Consider the following 24,231-nt stretch of genomic DNA (forward strand, 5'->3'; position numbering starts at 1 on the left):
ATTAGATCCCAAGCTGAGTTCGCTGGGCTAATAATTAGAAAGCCATTTCTTTTTTTGTTTTTACTTGGAAAGAGAGCAAATTTGATATGGAAATCACAGACTCAGTAACTCCATCCCTTGGGGCCATTTCTACAAAGTCACTTTTCAAAACAGAACCACAATATAAGACCATCTGGAAGTGCACATTGCTGCAGAATACAGTTGCTCACTTATTAAGCTGCACTTCACTTTCACTGGGGCACCAGACTCTATATTGGTATTTTGATTTGTTTTTTAAATTAATTTCAGGAAATAGGTGAAATGAGTTTCACCTACAAGTCCAAAGAGTTTGGAAACAAATGCCCATACTCATTTTCTCACACTCTGTGAGCCACACAAGGCCTGAAAATTTTACTTTGAGTGGTATGTTGTCCACTGTGTCTACTTTAAAAGAATGTCCTGCTCTTTGTAGTCTGGATTTTAACCTTAGTGTAGGCTTGCACCTTAGTGTAAATGGCCAGAGGACCATGCGGTCACTGTGCATTGATCGCTAATGACAGTCAGTGGTCTTGTACCAATGGATCTTGCCCTGAATACATGGCTTTTTGTGGGTGCAGAAAGAAACAGCTGTACCACTAAAGACAGGATTTTCCTGACTCCGTGAGGTTTGACAACTCTCATGCTGTCCCTGAGGCTCACCCAATTGCTCTCACCTCCAGCTACCCAGACACTGACCTGGACTCACAACCTCCTCGCACAGCGCTGCAACTTCGTTCCCTCCTCAGGCTGCATTTGGAGTAAGGAGTCCCATGAACCTCAGCTAGGATATCCAACCCTATTTAAGCAGGCTGGGAAGTCTGTTTCTTCATTTAGCAGTTCATTATTGACAACATGGGGCAAAATGTCCCAACATCTCTGAAAACAAGCCTGCCTACGGTTCAGCATGCAATGCTAAGAGGAGTTAACAGTGCAGTTAACATCAAATAATGCCGTTTGTTTTGCTGTGGTGAAGCAATAACAACATGGTGATGCCACTGGGAACAATGGCAATTACACAGCAAGTCGCTTTAGCACTACCGTATCATTACAGCTTGATAATATGCAATCAAAACTTTATTAGCAATCATCAGCAGCATCTATTATTCATTGCTTAGATCAAGCTAAGAAGGGGAAGGCTGCATGCACACCACAAACAGGACTCTGAGCCAGTCTAAGCACAGAATTGGAAGCCAATTCCATGGCCATACAGTGCTGAGTCACTGCATAACCTTCAGCAATCAGTTACCATCTCAGTTGTCCCACGTATAAAATAGAATAATAATCATAATATACATATATATATTTCCAAGAGACATTATTAGGACTAATTAACTTGGGTGTACAGATAAGTGTTAGCATTATTTTTTTAGCGGCTACCAATTCAAAGTTAAAATATTTGATTGTAAGATTCAAGTGCATACATCTAAAACTTCAAGCATGCAACATATGCAAGCAGGCACCTGAGGTTGTAAAATATGTGCACCTATATATTTATGCACATACTGGTCCATAAAGCATATGAAAACACATACTCAAGTATCTGTTATCCTAAATAGTCTGTTTGATTCAAGTCCTTCATACTGTAAACATGCTGGATAAAGATGTGTGTGGACTCTGACAGGAACAGTGCTAGTATGCAAAGTATCTTCAATATATGCACAATGTGTGAAGATAATTTTAGTACCTGAATTTCAAGTTTTAGTCACAGTATCAATTTTTGCATTATGCTAATGAGGCCTAACATGACAACCAACCTGTATTCCCAATACGTACTGCAGTTTAGAAACTCTAAAAATAAACCTGAAGACAATCCTCTGTTCCTTCTCAATAAGTTATTTTAATTTCTATTCAAGATGCAACCAATGTAATCTGTTTATTTCCCTACCTTATTTTGAGTCAAATAACTATACAATTTACCCCAACCTTAACAATTACTTAATAAGCAAATTAGCAAAGTATCATAAATAGCTGACTAGAGAAGCACACCCTGGTGTTTTCTAACTACATGCTTCCACCGAGATTTATGCCTCCACCTCTTCAGTGTAACCAGACATGACTGCTATTAGTAAAAAGTTGTTAAGACTTTCATTATCCAGCACCATTTTCCCTGTTTATTCAACAATGAAAAAATTCCAACGTAATTAAAATTTAGGCCTCCCAATCCTGTAACCTGACTTGTGTAGGCAGGCATAAATTACCTACACAAATTAACAATGCTCTGCAGAGGCACAAAAATTCGTCTTCCAAAAAAAAAAAAAAAAAAAGAAAAAAAAAAGAAAATCTATCTTCTTCACATAAAGCCCACCTCAGGCATGTACCTCTGACTGGTGTTTTTCCTCACCATTTGCATTACTTTTAAAAGTCTGACTGCAACTCTAAGGTCACTAAGAACAAATAAGCATCCCTGGACCACTGAGTCACCTTCCCTTCTCATTCTCTGTTCCACTAAGCAAGGAAAAAAAAAAAAAAAATTCTTTTGAGTAACAGGAGAAAAAGAGAAAGAGAAGAAGAGGAAATATGTTTTAGAGGAAGAAAAGAGCAATGCAGTTTCAAGAAACAAAAGAACCAATAAATGCCAACCTAGAATAATATTTACTCATTGGCGAGATAAAAGTGGGAGATTAACAACATTAAAAATTAACCTGGTGGGGATTGATCAGGTTATAAAACAAGTTTATTTTCACTTAGAGACTTAAGAGAATATGAAGTGTCTAGTATGATCTAGGCAGACAAGATAGGAAGAAGAAAAATATTAGACTGATTCTGTGAATAACTGGACAGGATCCATTCGCACAAGGGCACAGAAACCACAAAAAATTAATGGCTTTTGTCCACTGACAAAAAACCCTACCCCATTCTTCACACCTGTTTTACTGTATATTTGTTCTGATGCAAATGAGAGGAATGCAAAACAGAATCAAACAAGTTTAAAAATATACACTGTGCATTCTGGGCAGGCTGCCAATGTGAGTACAACAGCCCAGCTCCATCAGCAAACATGGAACTTCAATTTACACCCAACCATTTTACACACAGAAAAACATGAAAGTTCCCTGACTTCACAGGCAGTATTTATTTTTATTTTATTTAATACAAATAATGAGCTACATCTCAACAGAGAGAGGCACTATTTGATATTTTTGCACCAGTTGGTGCCATTTGTGTTTTTCCAGAGCCCAGAACTTTGTAACTCCCCCAGTCTGACAACCACACATGCTGCTTTTACACCACAGTGGGCAAAGGTGGAGGAAGGAGGTGAGCCCAGAGCAGAACATATCTAGGGATGGATCAGCTACGTGCCCTGGCCCAAGTGATAATCTTAAGCACTTGCTTCCTTTCAGTTTTTCCATCCTAGTTTTATAAACAACCCAAGCATCTGGCACATCTATTACTTGTAAGTAAAAGGCCCTGATTTCCCTATGATGCATATGCTAGCATCAATTTTATTTCAATGCAGTTCACACCAGTTCTTCTTTACACCAGCTGTCAGCAAGGTCTGAATGACCTTGTTTAAAGTGTTTATGTTCTCAAAAGAAAGCAACATTATCTGAAGCCTGTTTTATGTTTATTTTGAAAGACCAGAGAGTTTATTTTGAAGAGTCTGACTGAATAAGTTTAAAAGACTTCTATGACAGATTACACTGAAGTGCGTATAGCAAAACTTGAAACATACTGCACATGTTGTGTAGGCCAGGGGCTTGTAACAGGAAGCAATGTGTGCTTACGCAATTATGGGAGTATCCAAATTGCCATTTGGTTGTCTTCTTTGCACAAGATGTGGGACAAAAATTAAAACAGAAACAAATGTGCAATTCATTTCACATCTTGTAAGTTTAAAGGATAATTACAAATGAACCATCATAGCCCTAAGAAAGCGAATCCTGACCAATACCAAGCAGTCTTCATTTGATCTTACCATCTTTCCTTTTTATGACTAGAAGTTAATTTTTTACTTGAGAATACCCTTGTGCTGCATGGACCACTGCCCCTGGCCAGCGTGTACTGCTCAGCCCCTAGTATGACAACAAGGTGTTGCAAAGATACACTGTCACTATGAGAAATTCCACAAGGTTAAAACAATGCAGCCTCCTTCAAAGCAAGTAACAAGGCTGGTGTGCAGCACATCCTGGTCACAGACTTTTCCAGCTCTTGATTCCCTTGCCCACTCCTTTTCTTGCATTGTCTCTGTAAAGCTCCTTACTCACACAGATGAAGGTTGAGATCCCATACAAGCCGGTATGAAGTTTACAAGTGCCTAAGCCACAGGCTATTAGACAACTCATTTGTTTCTAGACCTGAAGCTTATGGGCTACATAACTTCACATAAGACTCCTCAAGAAAGTCTCCTGTCATTTATAACAACTATTTAGATATCTCAGCAGAATATTTCAAGAATATTTCTACTCCTACAGATAACCCAGCAAAACTACCATAGCAAACATTGGTGCAATATTATATTTATTGATAACAGTGAAATATTTTCACTTTTGAAGTGTACATAAATGGGTCTAGCAAAAATTTTTGGTGGAAAATTTATACAGATACACAGAAAAATTGAGCACAAAAAGCCCACTTAGCAAAACAAAACTAACACGCAAGAAGATAACCAATATGACTGATATCTTAATTCATGAATGTTAAGGAAATAAGAATCAATTTAGAATTTTATTTGATTACTACATATTGTTGTCATAAGACACAATATAAACTGCACTGGTACTACATTTCATCCAGTCGTGACTCCTTCCAAATCAAGATTATTTACTAACCTCAATACAGTACTCAAGAGCAGTAAGAACTCCCAACAAACACATCCCAAAACAATAAGTATTTCTAAGTTTTTAAGTAACTTTGATGCAAAATTTCTAAGAAAAGGAAAAGAACAGCATCTTGCAAAGTGACATCAGGAAGGTACCTCATACTCTCTTATCACTGTTTGTCTCTACTGTTAAAACTCATTTCAAACTCCTTGCTATTGAACATCAGGAACTGCATTTAAAGAAGAGGATTAAGAGCTGATGACAATCTAGATAATCTTTCTATATTAGCATCAGTCAGCTACCAACTCAATTCAGCAGCAGTTTCAAAACGGAAAAGAGACAGATCTATTCTGAGAACAGAGGGGAAAGGTTACAGGAAAAGCAGAAAACTTACCTCCACAATGAGCTCTCCAGCACTTTCCCCATGTCAGTATGATAATACTTGGTAAGGATCAGGATCACCTAAAAAGCAAGTGAGAAGAAATATATTTATATACATAAATTGATATAAGAAACAGAAGTATAATCACGGGCAGCATTATTCTGGTGAATGCAAAAGTGGGGGTCCTGAAAATCTGAACTGTATTTCACTTTATTTTTACCTCTTACCAGTTTTGCTTTTGGACTGGGTTTTTTTTTCCCTTTCTCTTTCTGAGATGAGTGATTTCAGCACTCAAAGTTTTCTGCAAACTTGGGGACTTTGTAAAAGATTGCCCATTTCACATGAGCAGTGGAGCTGGAATAGTCATATAAATCCCCCACACACATGACAGCCCCAAGCAATTTGTATGACTTTCTCAGCAGGAAGAACCAATCTGATTGATACTTTAAATTTAGGAGGCAACTCTCTTGGACATCTACACATTTTTTTCTTTTAATCCAAAGTGTTAAACAATGGTGTTTAACTTTGATTATCCAGATAAATTCAGGCAGAAAATGAGCTCTGGTCTTCCCTACAAGATGAGAAATGCAACTTTCATGTCTGTCATTTTTCATTCCTAGAAGTATCACTTTTTTTTTTTCCTTCAAGAACCAGCTCTGTGCTCTGTAAATTACTCATCTACATCACCAACAGCCAGCAAAATACACAAGAAAATTTTATCCATAAAACATCTTCAACCTAGGAGAAGAGTCAGCAAGAATCACTTTCCATTCACTCATCACGTGACAAATTCACTCGTCAAACAACATAAAGCACTAGTCCATGACTGGTGTATCAAGCTGAATGTTTTATATTTAGATCATTTAAAACAGATTTCTTTCACTTGCTTCCAGTCCATACTAGTGGTTCTTATACCCACGTTCCCATAGCAACCCCACAGAGGTAGAACGTGAAGAACCTCTGGTTTCTTGCACAGCTGTTGGCTTGCTTTAATGCGGGGTCAACGTCAGTCTCCAACAGTTTGGAGCATGCTGTTATTTAGCTGGCACTTCGTCTGCTCCTGACCAATGGATGAAATCTCCAGCAAACAACAACTGTAGGCATTCACTTTGATTATTCAGATAATTAATATGCTGATGATACATTTATGCTGCAGTCTCTGTATGCCAGAGCTTGTGAGGGAACAGAATTCCAGACCATGGGTGTTATACACAAGGCGTTTTGGAAATAACACAATGTTTTGCAGAACTGAGATATAATGCCAGCCTCACTCAAGGCTATCTAAGCCTAATAAATTCACAACACATATTGCTAGATGTATATTGATATAAGTAAAAGCAGAATCAATCCATAATTCACAAATAGTATTAATCTCCCCTATTCTCAAAAGAGTCAGAATCTACCAGACCACTTTGTTGGAATTTGATGATTTATAAAAATACAGGCTTGGTTTAAAATAAAGCAAGAAACTAAAAAAAAAATAAAATCTTTTACTTTCAAAGAGGTTACTACAAGACTTACAAAGCCAAGAGAAAGAACCAGTTCCCAAAGGAGAGAGTATCTACTGATGAGATTCCTGGCTACAGCCCAAGCACACTCCATCAGGTCAGCTATTTATTCTATTGTCAGTGTCTTAACTACAGCTTTCTGCTGGTGCTTGCAATTAAGGAGAAAAAGAGAGAAACTTCACTACTGGGAGCATATATTGGCTCCAATTATTAAAGAAAAAGTTTCAGACTGTGCTTTTCTGAACAATTGATATCCCTCTTAGGCCACAAAGATTGACCCAGAAGGTTTTTTTAAGAGATACCAGAATGCATATTTAGTGCACGAAAATAATAAAGAAAATATCCAAAGACTTAAGAGATTACACTTTGTTTCCTTACATTCATGCAGAACCAAAAACTGAATCCCGAAATTAGTGAGCCAGCTTTTTTCATCCCTGTACAACCTACAGTCATAACTTTCAAAATTCAGATGATTTTCAGCAATGTATGTTGGAACCCCCTTGCTGCAGGGTAAACCCAATGTCTCATTCCTGAATTAAACTGGTTACTACCACACAGAGAAGATCCTACTGGGTTACCATCAGTCCACCTGCTTTCAACTTAACCTTTATGGAAGCATCAACAAAGCACCTGCCAGATAAGCCATTTCTGTAACTCAGCACCTGTTCTAAGTGTTAAAGACTTTCAGAAGCAAGAGGTGGGCTCACTGTACTGGTTGCTAGCGGTAGTTCATCTAGGGGATGCACACACCAAATGGGAAAGCTACTGTTGTTCCACACACTTCAAATTAATGGCTTTCAGGTAACTGCAAACTGCATTGGGGAGCAGCCATATGGAGCAAGATGTCTTATTTACACTGCAGGATCAGTGCCTTAATCTGAGTCATAGCTCTGAAAACAGCTGTCAGTATTTTCCATTCTGACTGGTAAATTCATTCAGAAATTAAAATACTTTATTTTGCATTTCAGGAGTATGGAGAATGACTTAGTAGGAAAAACAAAGCCGTAATGAAACATCTTTGAATTCTTAAACACTGTTATCAGATTTCTGTCACAATCTAAGAAGTACGAGGCTGCCAGGGCACCAACCACTGTTTCAACTATGCTACTGGATTTTGTCCCAATATCCGAAAAATGTAGGTCAGCTATTTAACAGATTTTAAAGCATTGTCCTCTGGATTGTGGGCATCTTTTCAGGCTAAATAGCAGTCCTGCTAACCAGAATTCCTCAATTAATAAACAGATCCAAGGAATAGGAGGAATCATTTCACAATAAAAACATAAAAGTCATCAGGATCTCTGGATTCTGTGCATCATTTGTAAGAGCAGAGCCCTGTTTCACTGATTTCCTTTCAATGGGACTCTGTAATTACAAGCATTTTACAGGTTGGATGGAAGCACTTGGGTGGCCTGGAGATGGAGAGAGGCTTGAAGCACAGCAGCAACTGAGCAACGATCAAGGGTATGATTCTGAACCAGCTCATACTACCATCAGTCATGGACAGCTAAAATAAATTTTTTGTGTTATTATTTGATAGCTAAAATAAATTTAGGCAATGGAGGAGAATTAGACCCACCAGATTCTTTATTTAAAGATGGATTTACAGGGTTACCTAGAGATTTCCTAGTCCATCCAGTGTCCTGTTTTATGAGAAGACTTGTGAAACCATTTTAAACCATTTCATCTTAAATTCACCCTCAATTCTTTGAGTTAATACCCACTGTATGTCAATGGAGGTGGCAACAACAATTCACTGCTGTGTGCTAGAGATCTATGAACACCTGGTGGTGCTTCTGGTCAAATACACCTAAGAAATGTATCCCTTCTGCTTTCATTGCCCTGAAACAAAAGTCCCTAAGAATTCCTCCTTCTCAGATCCCTTAGACATGTTTGTTACCAATAACATCATCAAGGCCTTTCTACCTGCAAACCCTAAAGGAGGAAAATGTTAATGAAGCACAAAGATTGGAATTTGGGTTGTTTGGGGTTTTTAAGTAAATACAAGTAAAAATACGTACATACTTTTGTCCAAAATAAAGACATGTTTGTCTGGTACAGATCCCTTGCTCAGTATTTGAGTGTCACAGACTTCTCTTAGGAGCAGTTCTTACTGCACCTTACCACTTTTTGATTACCTTTCTACTGCTTGCTCTGATCCCAGCACCTTCTGCCCCTTTGCAGCAAGATGGCAGACCACTGCAGTTTCACCTCCCTCCAGGAACATTAGAATAAACAGAGCATTGTATCTCCAGTTCCCTGCCTGGTTCCCCGCATAGAATTCAGGAGACAATATTTTCACCCTTTCCTTTCCAATAAATTTTATTTTGATACTACATGACAGGCATACACCAACCATGTCACACAGTACAAATTTAAAATAATAAATGAAAAATGGAAAATGAAAGCTTTCAGCTTTTGTCATGAAAGCACTGCTCTCTTATTTGTTTCTTAACTAAAGGCCTTGACCTCTCCATACAGCCAGAGTTGGCCAGTATTTCTCCATATGGACCAACGAATGGAAGATAAATCCCTTAGGATTCCAAAAGTCATATGCAATGTGTATTGGAAGTAAGTTTTTGTGGAAGTAGTAACTGTAATTCTGGTAATTTGTCCAGTCTTGGAGACCCTGAAGTTCAGAAATTTTTCTACTTCTACTTTTTCATCTTCCTCCCACCTTTTTTTTGGTTTTTTTTCATGGGGGGGGAGGGGGGTGGGCAGGCAGGAGGGGGTGCACAGAGAGGGTTTTGATTCTCACGTGCCATTCCCCTGCTTTCATAACTTAATTCCTGCCTGGAATTCCTGCCTCCTGCATTCTCACTGTTATGGTAGTTACAGCTCAAAAGTGTTCTCCAAATGAAAGAGTTGTAGCAGTTTCTGACCCAAAAATCCTTTCTGAATATAGAGATGTCTTCAGTTTTCAGTGAATGATGGACAGGAAAAACAATAGCATCTGTGGAATTTTCCATTTATCTGTGAATAATTAAAGTTAGAATGATCTATGCTTTTCCCCCCTCCTTTTCTCTTGCTTTATTCTGAAAATGCTCTGCAGCGAGGCTGGACCAAAAAGAGCAAAACATTCACTTTAAGACATACAATGTGCTTTTAATCATTTCCTAATAAAATTTTGTCTTTAAAGAAACCCATTTTAATCCTCTCTTTTCATCACCATGTCACCTAAGAGATGCGAGAAAGGAAAAAGGGACAAATTCTAGATCAATCACTTTCTCTGGTGTTTATATTTTATCTTTGTTGTTTGATTGTTTGTTTTTTTTTTTTTTTCCTTTTCTGTGAAGGATTTGCTAGGATCCTTCTCTTTTTCATAAACATTGACTTATGGAAAAAATTCTTTTTTTTTTCCATGCTCCCTCCACGATGTTTTCTTTCATGGACCATTCTTAACATAGATCTCTATTTTTCTATCTGCATGGAGATTCTTATGTATTATTTTGATGCCTGCCATTTGTCATTTGAAGTAAATTTCTTGGTCATCTATTCAGAAGTTTAATAGCAAAAGACTCATACTTTCAAATGTATAATTGCAAGTATGATTTCAAGTTTTTGTGTTTTCCCAAGATTATTAGAAAGTGAGAGCACACTGTAAAAACTTCCGTGCAGTCAGAGCTATCAGGGAAATATACTGCTCAGACACACTCAAGTTCCTGAAAACTTTTTAGCATCTGCTTAATTTAATTCATGTGAATGAACCCACTGAAATCAAGAGAAGTGTTTATGAGAGTCACTTGAATAGGCACTTAATACTCTGTATGACCGGAACATATGCTGCTGTTTTGTTCAAGAAAACAGTCTAACTCACTTTTTCAGCTATTAAACTATAACTATTTCACTGTAAACTGTAACTATTTCAGGAGATCAAGATGTTCTAGCCTATTAATTCATCACCACCACCCCCTGTACTTCCAAAACTTTCTTGACAACTAATAATCAGAAAACTCCCTAACAGATTATAGGCAACCACCTACTGCTCCAATCCCTCAAGCCATTTCCAATTTTGCAGCAGCAGGCTCTTCAACCATCATGCTAAGGTCGACATTAGTTTTTATAGTCATTATTTGAAACAAAGACTCTTACCAAAAAAGTAAAACCAAGAGATTATTAATATGAAGGTATATTACCACAGGTCTATCATATGGACCAACTGTCATAATACTATTAACAACTTCAGAATAATTTGATTACACCGGGAGAACTGTAAATGGAAAAAGAACGTTTAGCTTTACTCTGTTGCAGCATTATGATGAAACGTGCAAAAGGAGACATTTAGACCATTACTAAAGCTAGTAAGAATTCACTGTATAAGCTTTCACTCCTCTCTGGTGATAAAGTTCATAAAAACAACCCATGACTTAACATGAAAGACTTAAAGAATTAGATTTATAGTTCTTCCAACAAAATTGTATTCGAAGAAGAGAGAACTTAGTGTGTATGAAGTCACTGATCGGACCAGTGCACTTGTCTTAAGCATTAGTAATAATTCTGTATAGCGAATTTGTTCATAATTCAAGGCAAGACACAATAATGGCTCAATTCCTATTCTCTAAGAAGTATTTCTATCCACAAGAGCTGAGTAAATGCATGGTCTTCAAAGTGGTGGCTGTGATTGCTTCTGGATTCAAAGCCATGTTAAATATAGTACTTTACACATTGACCCTGCAAACATTTATACAGAAGAGTAACTTTAAGATATCTAATATATTCAATCCACTATCTAGCACAGAACAGGATTATATTCTGTTAGCACTGTACAAACACAGAACAGAAAGACAACCTACTGCCTTTAGGAGCCTACAGTCCAAGTTCAGAAAAAGAGAAGTCTTCACATCATCAAAACTGATGTCAGATTTTCAGTGCAAGCTCCTGAGAAAATTGTTTATGTGATGGCACTGCACGTACACTGCATATATGCGCTTTTGGTTACTCATACCTACCTTATAGTTCTAAATCCACTGACTGATTTCAATCATATTTGACAGAGAGATGAGATAACCATATGGCTGAAGTAGCCATACCGGTTCATACCACAGGTCCATCTAGATCAGTAACCTTTCTCCAACATTAGCAAACAAAAAATACAAAACTGTAAGAATGGGGGAAGCATATAAATAAAGATACTTCCCAAATATATTTTCCAGCCTTCAGCAATTTGCAACTCAGGCAGTTGGGCTGTTACTTCAGTTTTTAGTAGTTGGCTGCTTGGATAAGCACAGGCTTCTAGATGGTACTGCCTGACCCATCAACACAACAATAGAGACTGTTTTGTTTGTAACTTTTAATGTTTAGCCTTTAAAAATCAAAGCATATGTAAAATTGGTCAACCTATCTGGATTGCTGCTACTCTAACATATTCATGTCGCTGCTCATTTCTATAACTATTAGATGCAGCTCTGAGATTTTTGGGCACGCAGCAGATGCAGAGCTTACTCAAGCAAACAGGAACTCAGTTTGAAGGCCACAGAATTATAGTTCTAGATTAAATCTGCAGCTTGGGAAACAGTGTCTAATATTTTAACTACTAGTTCAGTTAAACTTTCTGTTCTTTTTCAAAGAGCCCAAAACAATGTCATCTCTGACAAAAATCTGCAGTTGTCAGCCACTGCCTTTTTCTACACAACCAGAGTATTTTTTAGGTCTAAATATTTAACATTGTATTTGATAAGGTCTTAAAACCACATCTCCAAACATGCTAAGAGAATAAATTTCTAAAGCATGAAGCAATATACTTTTTTCCTAGTCTGGCTTGACTCCTAATTGTAAATTTTTTTGAAATATAGACTAGCTTTACTTATCTCCTAAATTAATGTATTCTAAATTGGATTAACAATCTTTCCTGCAGAAGCAAACCTATTGTCTGAATGTTCTTTTCCATTTCCACGAAAATTCAAGAGGAAGCAGAGCTGACATCCAAATAAGACATATGTAAAACATCTTTACTGTCTTCTAGATATTTCAGGAATCCAGTATTATGAATAGGCAATTCACCTTAGTCATCAATGTTATATAGCTATTCACTACCAGAAAAGAAAGATCAAATTTTAAGTACTGTTTGTGAAATATTCCCAATCTGTCATGCAGTATTACTGCCCAATAGTAAAACGTAAAAACTGAAAGTGAGCTTTCATTCTGCATCACTAAATCCCTTTTCAAAGCCAGAACTTCTTTTTTGACATTACCATATAAAAATAATTACGCTCTTCATTTCAAAAAAGACAGCATTATGCAAGACATATGGAAACATCTACAGAGGATACCACAAGCTGGGAAAACTGATCATTTGACGCAGGGCTGTTGGCAGATATTTTCATACTGGTTACTCTCCCTCACAGCTTCTCTGTCTTCACCAGATTAAATATCATTGTACCAGATAACATCATATTTATCACAGGTTGCATCAACCTATGCTGACATCAAAATTACATTTATTTATCTCTGAGAATGGCTTACAGTGTTCAAATAAGACTTAATTGTCTATCATAAAGAGGCTTTGTAAGACTGTACATGGAAGCAAGGACTTTGACGCTGTATCAAGACCAGCCAAAGAGTCACAAAGTTTAATATCCTTCTTATTATGAGCTTTATATTTCCTGAATATTGTAGACACCTGAATTTGTGCTTCATAAATGAGAATGGCCACACGATCTACAGAAGGGGGCAACAGCACACTCCTACCTGAAAGGCACACTGCCAGGACAAATGTGCTAAAGATCAAAGCACTTATATTATAGTGACAGAGTGATGCTGATTAATATTTTAGTCAAAAGACCAGAGATATAGCAGAGGCAGATGTAAAACTTGTTTTGCACTTTTTGTGAAACAGAGCATGCATGTTACATTAACAGCATTAAAATTGTCCGAGCAGCCAGGGATCAGGTTAGGAAAGCTAAAACCCCGATAGAATTCAAGCTGGCCAGGGATGTCAAGAGCAACAAGAAAAGCATCTATAGGTATGTTGGTGATAAAAGGAAGACTAGGGGAAATGTGGGCCCTCTCCAGAAGGAAGGAGGAGACCTGGTTACGTGGGATATTGGAGAGGCTGAGATTCTCAATGACTTTTTTGCCTCAGTCTTCACCAGCAAGGGCTCCAGCCACACCACCCAAGATGCAGAAGGCAAAGCAGGAACTGGGAGAAAAAAACACCCACTATAGGAGAAGATCAGGTTTGAGACCATCTGAGGAACCTGAAGGTGCACAAGTCCATGGGACCCGATGAGATGCATCTACGGGTCCTGAGGGAACTGGCGGATGAAGTCCTAAGCCACTACCCATCATATTTGAGAACTTGTGGCAGTCTGAGTGGAAAAGGGGAAACATAACTCCCAATTTTAAAAAGGGAAAAAAGGAAGATGCAGGGAACTGCAGGTCAGTCAGTCTCACACCTGCACCCAGCAAGATCATAGAGTGGATCCTCCTGGAAACTATGCTGAGGCACATGGAAAATAAGGAGCTGATTGGTGACAGCCAGCATGGCTTCACTAAGGACAAAGTATGCCTGACAAATTTGGTGGTCTTCTATGACACCAAGCTGTGTGGTGCAGTCAACAGGCTGGAGGGAAGGGATGTGCCATCCAGAGGGACCTTGACAGGCTTGAGAGGTGGGTCTGTGCAAACTTCATGAAGTTCAACAAGGCCAAATGCAAGGTTCTGCACATGGGTTGGGGCAATCCCAGGCACAAATACAGGCTGGGTGATGAGTGGATTGATAACAGCCCTGCAGAGAAGGACTTTGGGGTGTTGGTTGAGAAGCAGCTCAACATGACCTGCCAATGTGTCCTTGCAGCCCAGAAAGCCAACTGTATCCTAGGCTGCGTCAGAAGAAGTGTGACCAGCAGGTCATGGGAGGTGATTCTCCCACTCTACTCCGCTCTCGTGAGACCCCACCTGCAGTGCTGTGTCCAGCTCTGGGGCTCCCAACATAAGAAGGACATGGAGCTGTTGAAGCGAGTCCAGAGGAGGGTCACGAAGATGATCAGGGGGCTGGAGCACCTTCCCTGTGAGGCAGGCTGAGAAAGTTGGAGTTGATCAGCCTGGAGAAGAGAAGGCTCTGGAGAGACCTGGAGAGATCTGGACAGGCTGGAGCGATGGGCTAAGGCCAACTGTATGAGCTTCAATAAGGCCAAATGCCGGGTGCTGCACTTGGGCCACAACAACCCCCAGCAGCGCTACAGGCTTGGGGAGGAGTGGCTGGAGAGCTGCCAGTCAGAGAGGGACCTGGGGGTGTTGATTGACAGCCGGCTGAACATGAGCCAGCAGTGTGCCCAGGTGGCCAAGAAGGCCAATGGCATCCTGGCTTGTATCAGAAATAGCGTGGCCAGCAGGGACAGGGAAGGGATCTTACCCCTGTACTCGGCACTGGTGAGGTCGCACCTCGATTCCTGTGTTCAGTTTTGGGCCCCTCACTACAAAAAGGACATTGAATTACTCGAGCATGTCCAGAGAAGGGCAACGAAGCTGGTGAAGGGTCTGGAGCACACGTCGTACGAGGAGCGGCTGAGGAAACTGGGGTTGTTTAGTCTGGAGAAGAGGAGGCTGAGGGGAGACCTCATCGCCCTCTACAACTACCTGAAAGGAGGTTGCAGAGAGCTGGGGATGAGCCTCTTTAACCAAGTAATAAGTGATAGAACAAGAGGGAATGGCCTCAAGTTGCTCCAGGGAAGGTTTAGACTGGATATTAGGAAGTATTTCTTTACAGAACGGGTTGTTGGGTGTTGGAATGGGCTGCCCAGGGAGGTGGTGGAGTCCCCATCCCTGGAGATGTTCAAGAGGCAGGTTGACATAGCACTTAGGAATATGGTGTAGTTGGGATCCATCAGTGCTAGGTTAATGGTTGGACTAGATGACCTTCAAGGTCCCTTCCATCCTAGATGATTCTGTGATTCTGTGACCTTATAGCAGTCTTCCAGTATCTAAAGGGGGCCTACAAGAAAGCTCAAGAGGGACTTTTTACAAGGGCATGTCATGATAGGACAAGTGGTAATGGCTTTAAACTGAAAGAGGGTAGATTTAGATTAGATGTAAGGAAGAAGTTCTTTATTGTGAGGGTGGTGAGGCACTGGAACAGGTTGTGCAGAGAAGTTGTAGATGCCTCCTCCCTGGAAGTGTTCAAGGCCAGGTTGGACGGGGCTTTGAGTAACCTGGTCTAGTAGAAGGTGTCCCTGCCCATGGCAGGTGGGTTGGAACTAGATGATCTTTAAGGTCCCTTTCAACTGAAGCCATTCTATGATTCCAACATGCTCAGGGATACTTTAACACCTCTGTTCCAAAGATGAAAACAGGCCTGGACAATGACACAAAAACAGAGTTAGAGGGGAAAAGAAAAATTCAGGGGTTTACCTAGTAAAACAGGAATAACACAAAACACATCCAGGCATGTTACTTCAAGTGCTGTCTAAAAAAAAATCCTCTAGTCACCCTGCATGATCACTCTCCCAGTGGAGTGGGTTGAGGTGTCTCTCCAAACAAGGACCATTTGCTCTGCAGCTTCATACAGGGACAGACTAGGCCCAATGCCACCCCGTCATTGTCCTTTTACTGGGTGGAAGTTGGGCTCTCTACATCTGCCTTTCATTTTAACTGTTTCATCTCTATTTATCTTGCTAAAATAATTAATTTCAGCAGAAGTACCAACACACTGACCCTAGTATGGTGTAAAGAGGACCATTCCCACTCAAATGCCAAGCCCGTCTGCTCTCTTTGGCCACATTCAGAATAAATTTGAAACACCTCAAATGACATTAACAGAATTCAGCTACTGTAAAATAGTGGGAATGACCCTCTTTGAGAGGAAGAAGGATGAAAGCACATTTATCTTCAGCATTATCCCTGAAGCAGCAGAACTTCATATCTGTGCCAATAGAGAGGGCATAAAGGAGCAGAGGGAACATCCAGCTGGGTTAGGAAGCTATTAGAAAGGGCTTGGGAGCAGTTGGGAAAATTGGTTAGAGGCCAAATATGTCAGAGAAAACATTGGAAGGGGCCAGGGGAGTGCTGGATAGTTCTCCACATTCAGTCCAAAGCCAAGCCAGGAGGTTTCCAATCTGTGAGCACTGAGTTTTCGCCAGCTTTTAGTATTCCCTCACCCAGCCTCTGCCCTAGGTGTTCATTACTTTAAGAGCCATGGGGCCACTAAAGCTAAGTGGAATTATACAGCATTATCTGTGAAAAGAAACAGCTATTTCACCAGGCAATGCCACATCATTTTGGATCCCTAGTTAATGCTGTGCTGTCACGTGAACACTATGCTTTAGTTTAACCACTATGAAGAATATTAACAAAATCGGTCATCTTAGATCTTAGGTTTCAAATTAGCCTCGCATTCCAATCTTAAACCTCTAATACATTTTAAATGACCTTCAGATCAAGTAGATACAAGCAGGAAAAGATTGTAGGCCCTGATAAATGAGGTCTATATTTCTTTATTTTACTCCAGCAAAGACTTAGGCATTCAACAGATTCTTTGGAGACAGTTTTTGTATGTCAGCATTTAGCAGGCTGTAGCTAGGGCTGCAAAACAGTTTCAGTAACAAACTCGTAATATGAAATTCTCCCCCTTAGAGACTGACGTTTTTCATGCTTGGTCTCTCCCCTGTGATCCCAGATTGTTTTAGAAATATGTTAAGAAATTCTTTCTTCATGTTATGAGAACTACTATTTTCTGTCTTCATAGATATAAGGATAGGTACAACAGTTAAGCAGCACAAGACTTGGAAGAAAAACATTTTTAATTCATGCCTATAACACTTCTGAACAGTTACCGCTAACACACCTTCTCATGTGTCTTTTCTGTAGAAATGCAGTCATTTCAGGCTTCTCACATCCCCTTAACATAAGGTAGCAGTACTGTCTATTTTACAGTTGGGAAATGGAAGCAGAGATGTATCACTCTGATTTAACCCACCTAACTTTAGGATGTACCAGTCCCTAGGGACAGAGACAGATACCTCAGTTTTGACTATCTAGATCTGAATAGCCATTTAGAAGTCCTTTTTTCCCTATTGATTTATCATGCTAGGGACCTACACTTCCAGATTGACCCTCTCAGAAGACTGAATGAATCTGTGCTTAAATGAGTTGCAGAAGTCCAGGCATAGGAAAAAAAAAAAAAAAACAAAACAAATAAAAAGAGGGCAAACTGAGAAGCAAGATCAAGAGACACGACATAAATTCTGTGTGCCCCTAACCTTTAGGATCTTCTTTTCCAGCACATGATGCTTCCAGACCCAAGTCTTGCACCCATTCTAGACCTCTTACACTAAGGCTGGTACCTGTGACTTACAGCAATGCACCAGCACTTTGCAGAGCCGGGAGGTCTGATGTACAGTTATGTGCTTCTATATCACATATGTCCTATATGACATGTAATATAAAAAGTCAACATTTTCAATATGGGAAAAATTAACTTTTTCCCTTACCTGCCTTTCCATCAATAAGTGGAAATCCAAGGAAAGAGAAGAAACTTATGCAACTATATATCATCTCAGAAGGTGCAGCAGACTAGCTTTGTAACTACTAAAAAACCACCTTTCATGTCTTCAAAATGTCATGTATGACTTTGATGTGTTTCATACCAACATACTTTATTACAGAACTATAACAATATTAAACAGCTAAAACTTCTGCACAGTGTACGTAACATTTACTGTTGTCCTTCATTATACTGAGCATCTCTCTAGAACTGCTATTTATTTTCCAATGTTTTTTTCTAATGAGTTTGCTCTATATTTGTATTGTAAATGCCTGTCTCTATTTATATTCTATTTCTGAAAATTACAACACAACCTTCTCTGTTTACAAGTCATAGTCTTTTTCTTATGGAAATTACCTTATCCCAAAACAAAGAAAAAAAATCTGAATCTTTTAATTCCTGCAAATTGTTTTGCTTGAGTTTGGAGTTTGAGGTTTAACTGATGCCATGACAGAAAGGCACTAATAACCAGAGTGCAGAGGATACAGCCCAAACCCAATAGCAATTTTTCAGCTTCATGTTGTTAGCAAACGGGTGTTTTTCTTGCTCCCTCCTCACTCTTCCATACGCTTGCATTTATTTTGAGTCTGATCTAAAGTCTGTTTAAACCAATGGGAATCTGGATTAAGCCCATTCTAAACATATTAAATCAGATCCTGAAATTTCTTTCATGAAGGGAAGGATCCAATTTTGATAAAACCCATATTTGCAAAAATCTCATACATTCTGTGCACAAGAGAAACAACCACGCTGTATTTTCTACAAAATGCATGTAGTTGTACTAATTTATTACTTTAAATGTCAAGTTATAAAGGACATGAGACTACCCAAAGAGAACAGCTAGGGTTACACTTAAGGATGTAGTTTTTCTATCCTATAGGGGGAACTCACACTTCTGAAGATCTCTCTAAATAGACACTTCTTGAAGTAAAAGTTTACTCACAATGTAGAATAGAAAGTGAGCAGAGGTAGAATACTGGAAATTACCTCAGATCTATTATGTCAATCCATAATCACCTACATATATTTGTTTTTTAAGAAATACTGTATTTTGCAAGAATTTCACAAGATTAAAGGCTACAGGAAAATGTATCACCCATACATCTAAAACAACATTCAACTCCTTTAATTTCCCCACTTTGGAACAAAAAAATATCTTTTTGTGAGCACAAAAAGAATATTCCAACCTCTCCCAATCCCATTATTTTCTCAGATAGAGCAGTAGGCCTGTATTTTTCAACATCAAGTAGAAGGGAAAAGATGCTTTCAATCCAGCCCAAGAAATAGCTTGTAGAAGTGTATTTTGTAGACACAGTAAAATGAATAAAACATCCATTCAAGATTACTCAGCCACCTCCTGAAGACAGAAGCACGTCACAAGCTGATCAACGTTTAGGAAAAAAATAAATAAAAAAAAAAAACCTTCTATTGTCCCTGCTAATTCTTCAATGAACTCTTTCTCCTAATGGGAGAACAGTGACATTTCTTCAGAAAGAGCACTGTCAAGAGTAAGGAAACAAGAGTTTATTTCAGCTAAAATTTGACTTTCAACAGTCAAACATGCGAATGGTAACCCAATGAAAACTCTTGTGCACATTATAGGAAAAATACAGATCAAAATGGCTCAGGCTTTCTTTCAGAAACTTAAAATGAGCAAGCATAACACATTACACTATCAGTTAATTAATACAGCATCATTATTACTGCTATATGAAGAAAGAAATTTTAAATGTTAAAGTTCAGTGCTGGGAGTCAGTCCAGACATTTCCTACCTATATTCACAAACCACCCAGCCCAGAGACCTATCCACAGAAATCTATGCAATTTCAAGGGCATTGATTCCCCATCAGCTGGGAAAGAAATCAAGTCTCCTCCATATTCCCTGGTCCAGAGAAGGTGAAAGCATCCTTTAATCTCTGTGACAACAAATAGACAGCAATTTACCTGAAGCGATACGTTTTTGTAGCTTCCCTCTCCCTTCCCCAAGTCACGACACAAGCAGCCTGAAGTGCATTTCTCAGGGAGGACATGTAACACATACTGCTTTTAATCAGTTGCACTAATTAACTGAGGCACAACAGGATGATGATCAAAAAATTTTTGAATGACAGAAAGGTCTAGAATACGGATGTAAAGGACATAGAGGACTACAGTGAAAAAAGCAGGCATCGTCAGATACCTGGAAATAATGTGAATTCCCCATGAATGAAATAAAAAGGCAGTAAATGTGCTACCAGTTAAATGCATCAACCAGGAAGGGGAAAACAGATGCTCAAGCACGTCAGTTCAGTTCTTTGGTTCCTATCCAACTCAAACAGCGTCCTTTTTCTCAGCGGGTTAAGCTATTTGGAGAACTGTCAGTCCCTAAGAAATATTTACTCCTCGGTGCCTTAAGAGAAATAGATTAGGGAAATGTTCAGGGTCTCTGATCACAGCTCAGGCAAGTCTTTGTTTTGGTACCTGGTTTTAGTACCCTGGTACCTAGGGTTGTCCTTCCTTATTTTTTTATTTATTTTCTCAGAGCAAGGAATACTAACCATCTGTGACTGTGCATGACCAGCTAATATGAACAAGGACTGAGAGATCTGCAAACTGAATACCTAACTCACTGTACCCAGGAGCAGTGTTATGACTAATAAGAAGCTTAGTCTGAAGTTTGCAAAAAGGATTTGTGTCTAAAATCAAGACTAGCTGCTAAGTCTTTCTTTTCTTTATAAAAAAGAAAAAGCAACTTACATACTCCTCCCACCACAAATCAATGCATTATAGATACTTTTCTCTGGATCTGCCTTTAATTATTAACTACCATTCAGCTTTGCAGTGACTCTCATGGTTATTTCACACTGACAGACTAGAGAAAAGGGTCCATCCCACTTCAGCTAGAAAAGGGGTAGGGGGATGGACAGAAGTAAAAAGGGGGGGGGGGGGGAAATCAGTAAGCCTCTAAGACAATCTGTTTATTTTATAGTTTCAGAAGATGATGCTATTTAAAATTTTATTTTTGACACCAAAGGAAAAGGACAGAAATAAAAAATTAAATAACTGCCTGTAGCTAAATGTTTCCTACCCAGAATGCTCAGAATTGTGCTGCAAATCCACAGAGATAGATATTTCTTAAAGGAATTGCAACTCAGCCCTAATTCCAGTAATGTTCAATATGGTAAAGTATAATCGTCCTCATAGCAGGTAATGGCAGATAATGATCACAAAAGCTAAATGTTTTCTGCCTAAATTCATAATGAATCCAAGTGGATAAAGGCTACAAGGTAAATGTTTACTAGGGTGGTAGACAAGGTAATTCTTTCCTGAACTAAAAAGAAATTGAAGAAAACAAAAAACAAAACAAACAAAACAAAAAAAAAAAAGAAACAACAATACATATTTTTACAGAAATAAAACATTTTGCTTCCTGATGGCGGTTCCTTTTTACTGTAAAGTGAATGATTTCTGTACTTAGGCATCTCAAACAGCTTGTAAGGTATTTTGTAGTCTAGCTTTTAGATTCATTAAAATGTAGGTTCCAGCTCCTAAGATGTACCCATAGTCTAACTTACCCTAACACTTATATTTTGTGTAAGCTTTATGCATCAGTAACAGGCATGATATTCTGATTTATTCTCAATTATTAATTTGATACTTTGCTCTTATATTGGGAAGAGGCGTCAGGGACAAAAGTCCTACAGTCAAGACTGTTTGCCTGTGACCCAGAAGTAAGGAGAAGATGGTCTCTCGATGGAGCAATGAGGCAGCAACATTTCTGGGCAGTGGAAATGGCCCTTGTAAAGCACAAAGCACAATGATACTTCCTAAAAAGGCTCTCTTTATAAAGACGTGGTAAGCCAAAGGTCTAGGTTCTTTGCATCCATTATCTCAGGCACTGCGTCATCCCAGGCTGTGGCTCTCCTCATCTCCCTGTAGGAACATACACTTGCTGGGAGGTGCACTCGGGCAGGGGGACTGCAGCTAGAGCCAACCATGAGTACAGGAGGAAATGGGATCTCTCTTGATCTCCTGCAGATTGATGCTATGAGGTGTCAGATAACTATCATCTTGCTTGAGATTTGCAGCCATTATGAACACTCAACACTCAAATGGCCCTCAAATGAAAGGAATAAACTGAAGACATCTCAGATGCAAAGTCCAAAGCTAGAAGTGATCATCTGGTCGTTCCTGTCCAGCTTCCTCTCCTCCTTCCCTTCCAGACCCAAATACATGTAACTCAGAAACATGTTAAAGCACATCACTCAAAATACAGCTTAATATTTCAAAATACGTTTCAAAAAACATTAGAGTCCCAGCACTTCTGCGGACAGCCAAGTAATGATGACTTATTTCTACACTAAATTTGTCTGCCTTCAATCTTTAGCTATGGGATCTTGTCATGTCCTTGTATAGGAGATTAAAAGGTCCCTGTTGACAAATACATTCTCCATACATAAGTACTTATACGCAACAATTACATTACCTCTTGACCTTTTCTCTTTGGTAAGATTAATGACTGGCCTCTCTACAACTCACCTCATAAAGCTTATTTTCCAGCATCTGGACCATTTTTTGTGGGTCTTCTCCCCACCCCTCATCCCTTATCTTCAGACTATGTCCTTTAGAACTGAGGACACTTCTGAGGTGAGGGCACCAGATCTGAACAACAGAAGCTACCAGAGGCAAAGGCAAGTCAATTTTCTGACTTGTTCTTGGTATACCCTTTGCAGACACCCCACAAACAGCTTACAGGAGCCTCATCACAGGTTTCCATGGATAGCGATTCTGAGATAAGCCAACACAGTGCTGCTGTTGGAGAGCTATGTTAAACATTTTGTTCTTCCTTCCCTAAAAGAGAAAGATCACCTGGCAAACACGCCTAATAAAATTAGGGCATGCATAGGGGGGAGTAGATGAATGCAGATACACACAAAAATAATCAGCATTTTTTCATCCACACTACCAGGTTCTCCCCAAGAATCCAAGAACTTTCCAAGTCCAGACATTATTCATCTCTCAGACTCCAAAGAGCTATTTCTAATCTGTCTCCTCTTGTTTAGCCTTAGGCTTTGCAGACCTCCACCTACACCTTCAGCAATAATTATTCTAACTAGTCTCTGCTTCCCTGGGCTAACTGCCAGTAGACTCCAACTGATTTTCTGCAGAAGAGCAAGTTTGTCAAGAAAAAGTCTGCAGCCAGAGATGAGGAGGGGAAAAAAAACAAGAAAAATGTATGAGAGAGAACAATCTTCCAAGTTTAGTTCACAAACATGGGTAGGAATTTCAGCACCAAGAACAAGCCTCATGAGCCCTCTCTGCCATACCAATTCAGTTTAAGTACATGTTGAGCAAGCTACTCTTAATAACCTTAAGTCGACTTCTGGGTTGCTACTTCCCAAAGCAGCCTTCCACCCTGAGAGTCTTATATCTATTTTTTTTTTTTTTTTACTTCCTGATGTACAACTCTTCATCTGGCTCTATTAAATTTAATTTTGGTAGAACTTTGTCATCTATCAGCCTTTACAACAATCTTCATTATTTTAGCAATTTTTATGCCATCTACAAACTTAACAGCAAAGTTCACATCAGTGTCTGTGTAAGTGATTGAAAATACAGAAATAGTGACTAGTACTGGATTCAGAACTAAAGCCTAGAAACTAAGGTAATGGATTTTCACAAAATTGTAAATTAAGTCCCCACTGCTTCCCCAAGGGAGATTTTTTTTTTTCCTGGCACCTGCCCCAGTCAGACTATTCTAGCTGGTGGAAAACATGCTCCAACTTCTGTAGCTGACAGACCTGCCTTAGATTGTAAACACCCAAGATCATTTTTTTCAACACTAAGCCATCATTTGAATTCACAGCTTTTAAGGAAACACCATGTGTTCCAACTGTCATATTTACCCAACATTAAAAAGCCTACCAGGAAAAATAAATTTTATTCTCATAACAATGGGTTACATTCCTAATTGCAGAACTCAAAACATTTAAAAAAGGAAACTGTTCACTGTATTACATCATGCTTAGCACTAAAGTGGCTCCAGTGTTTTAGTCAGCTTGAGGGCTTGCAATGCACTTCTTCCAATCAAATGACATACATACTCTC

The 24,231-nt window shown here is 39.1% G+C and overlaps 1 protein-coding gene across 1 annotated transcript in view; it reads right to left on the bottom strand.

The window, feature by feature from the left end:
• SORCS2 (sortilin related VPS10 domain containing receptor 2) overlaps positions 1–24,231 on the bottom strand; it is a 572,656-nt gene that overhangs the window by 376,205 nt on the left and 172,220 nt on the right. The window contains exon 2 of the mRNA XM_074822047.1: positions 5,173–5,240. Within this exon, the coding sequence (XP_074678148.1) occupies positions 5,173–5,240 (68 nt within the window). The remainder of the gene's footprint in view (positions 1–5,172; positions 5,241–24,231) is intronic.

Source organism: Strix aluco, chromosome 4 (assembly GCF_031877795.1).
Source record: "Strix aluco isolate bStrAlu1 chromosome 4, bStrAlu1.hap1, whole genome shotgun sequence".
In the NCBI taxonomy this organism is placed as follows: domain Eukaryota; kingdom Metazoa; phylum Chordata; class Aves; order Strigiformes; family Strigidae; genus Strix; species Strix aluco.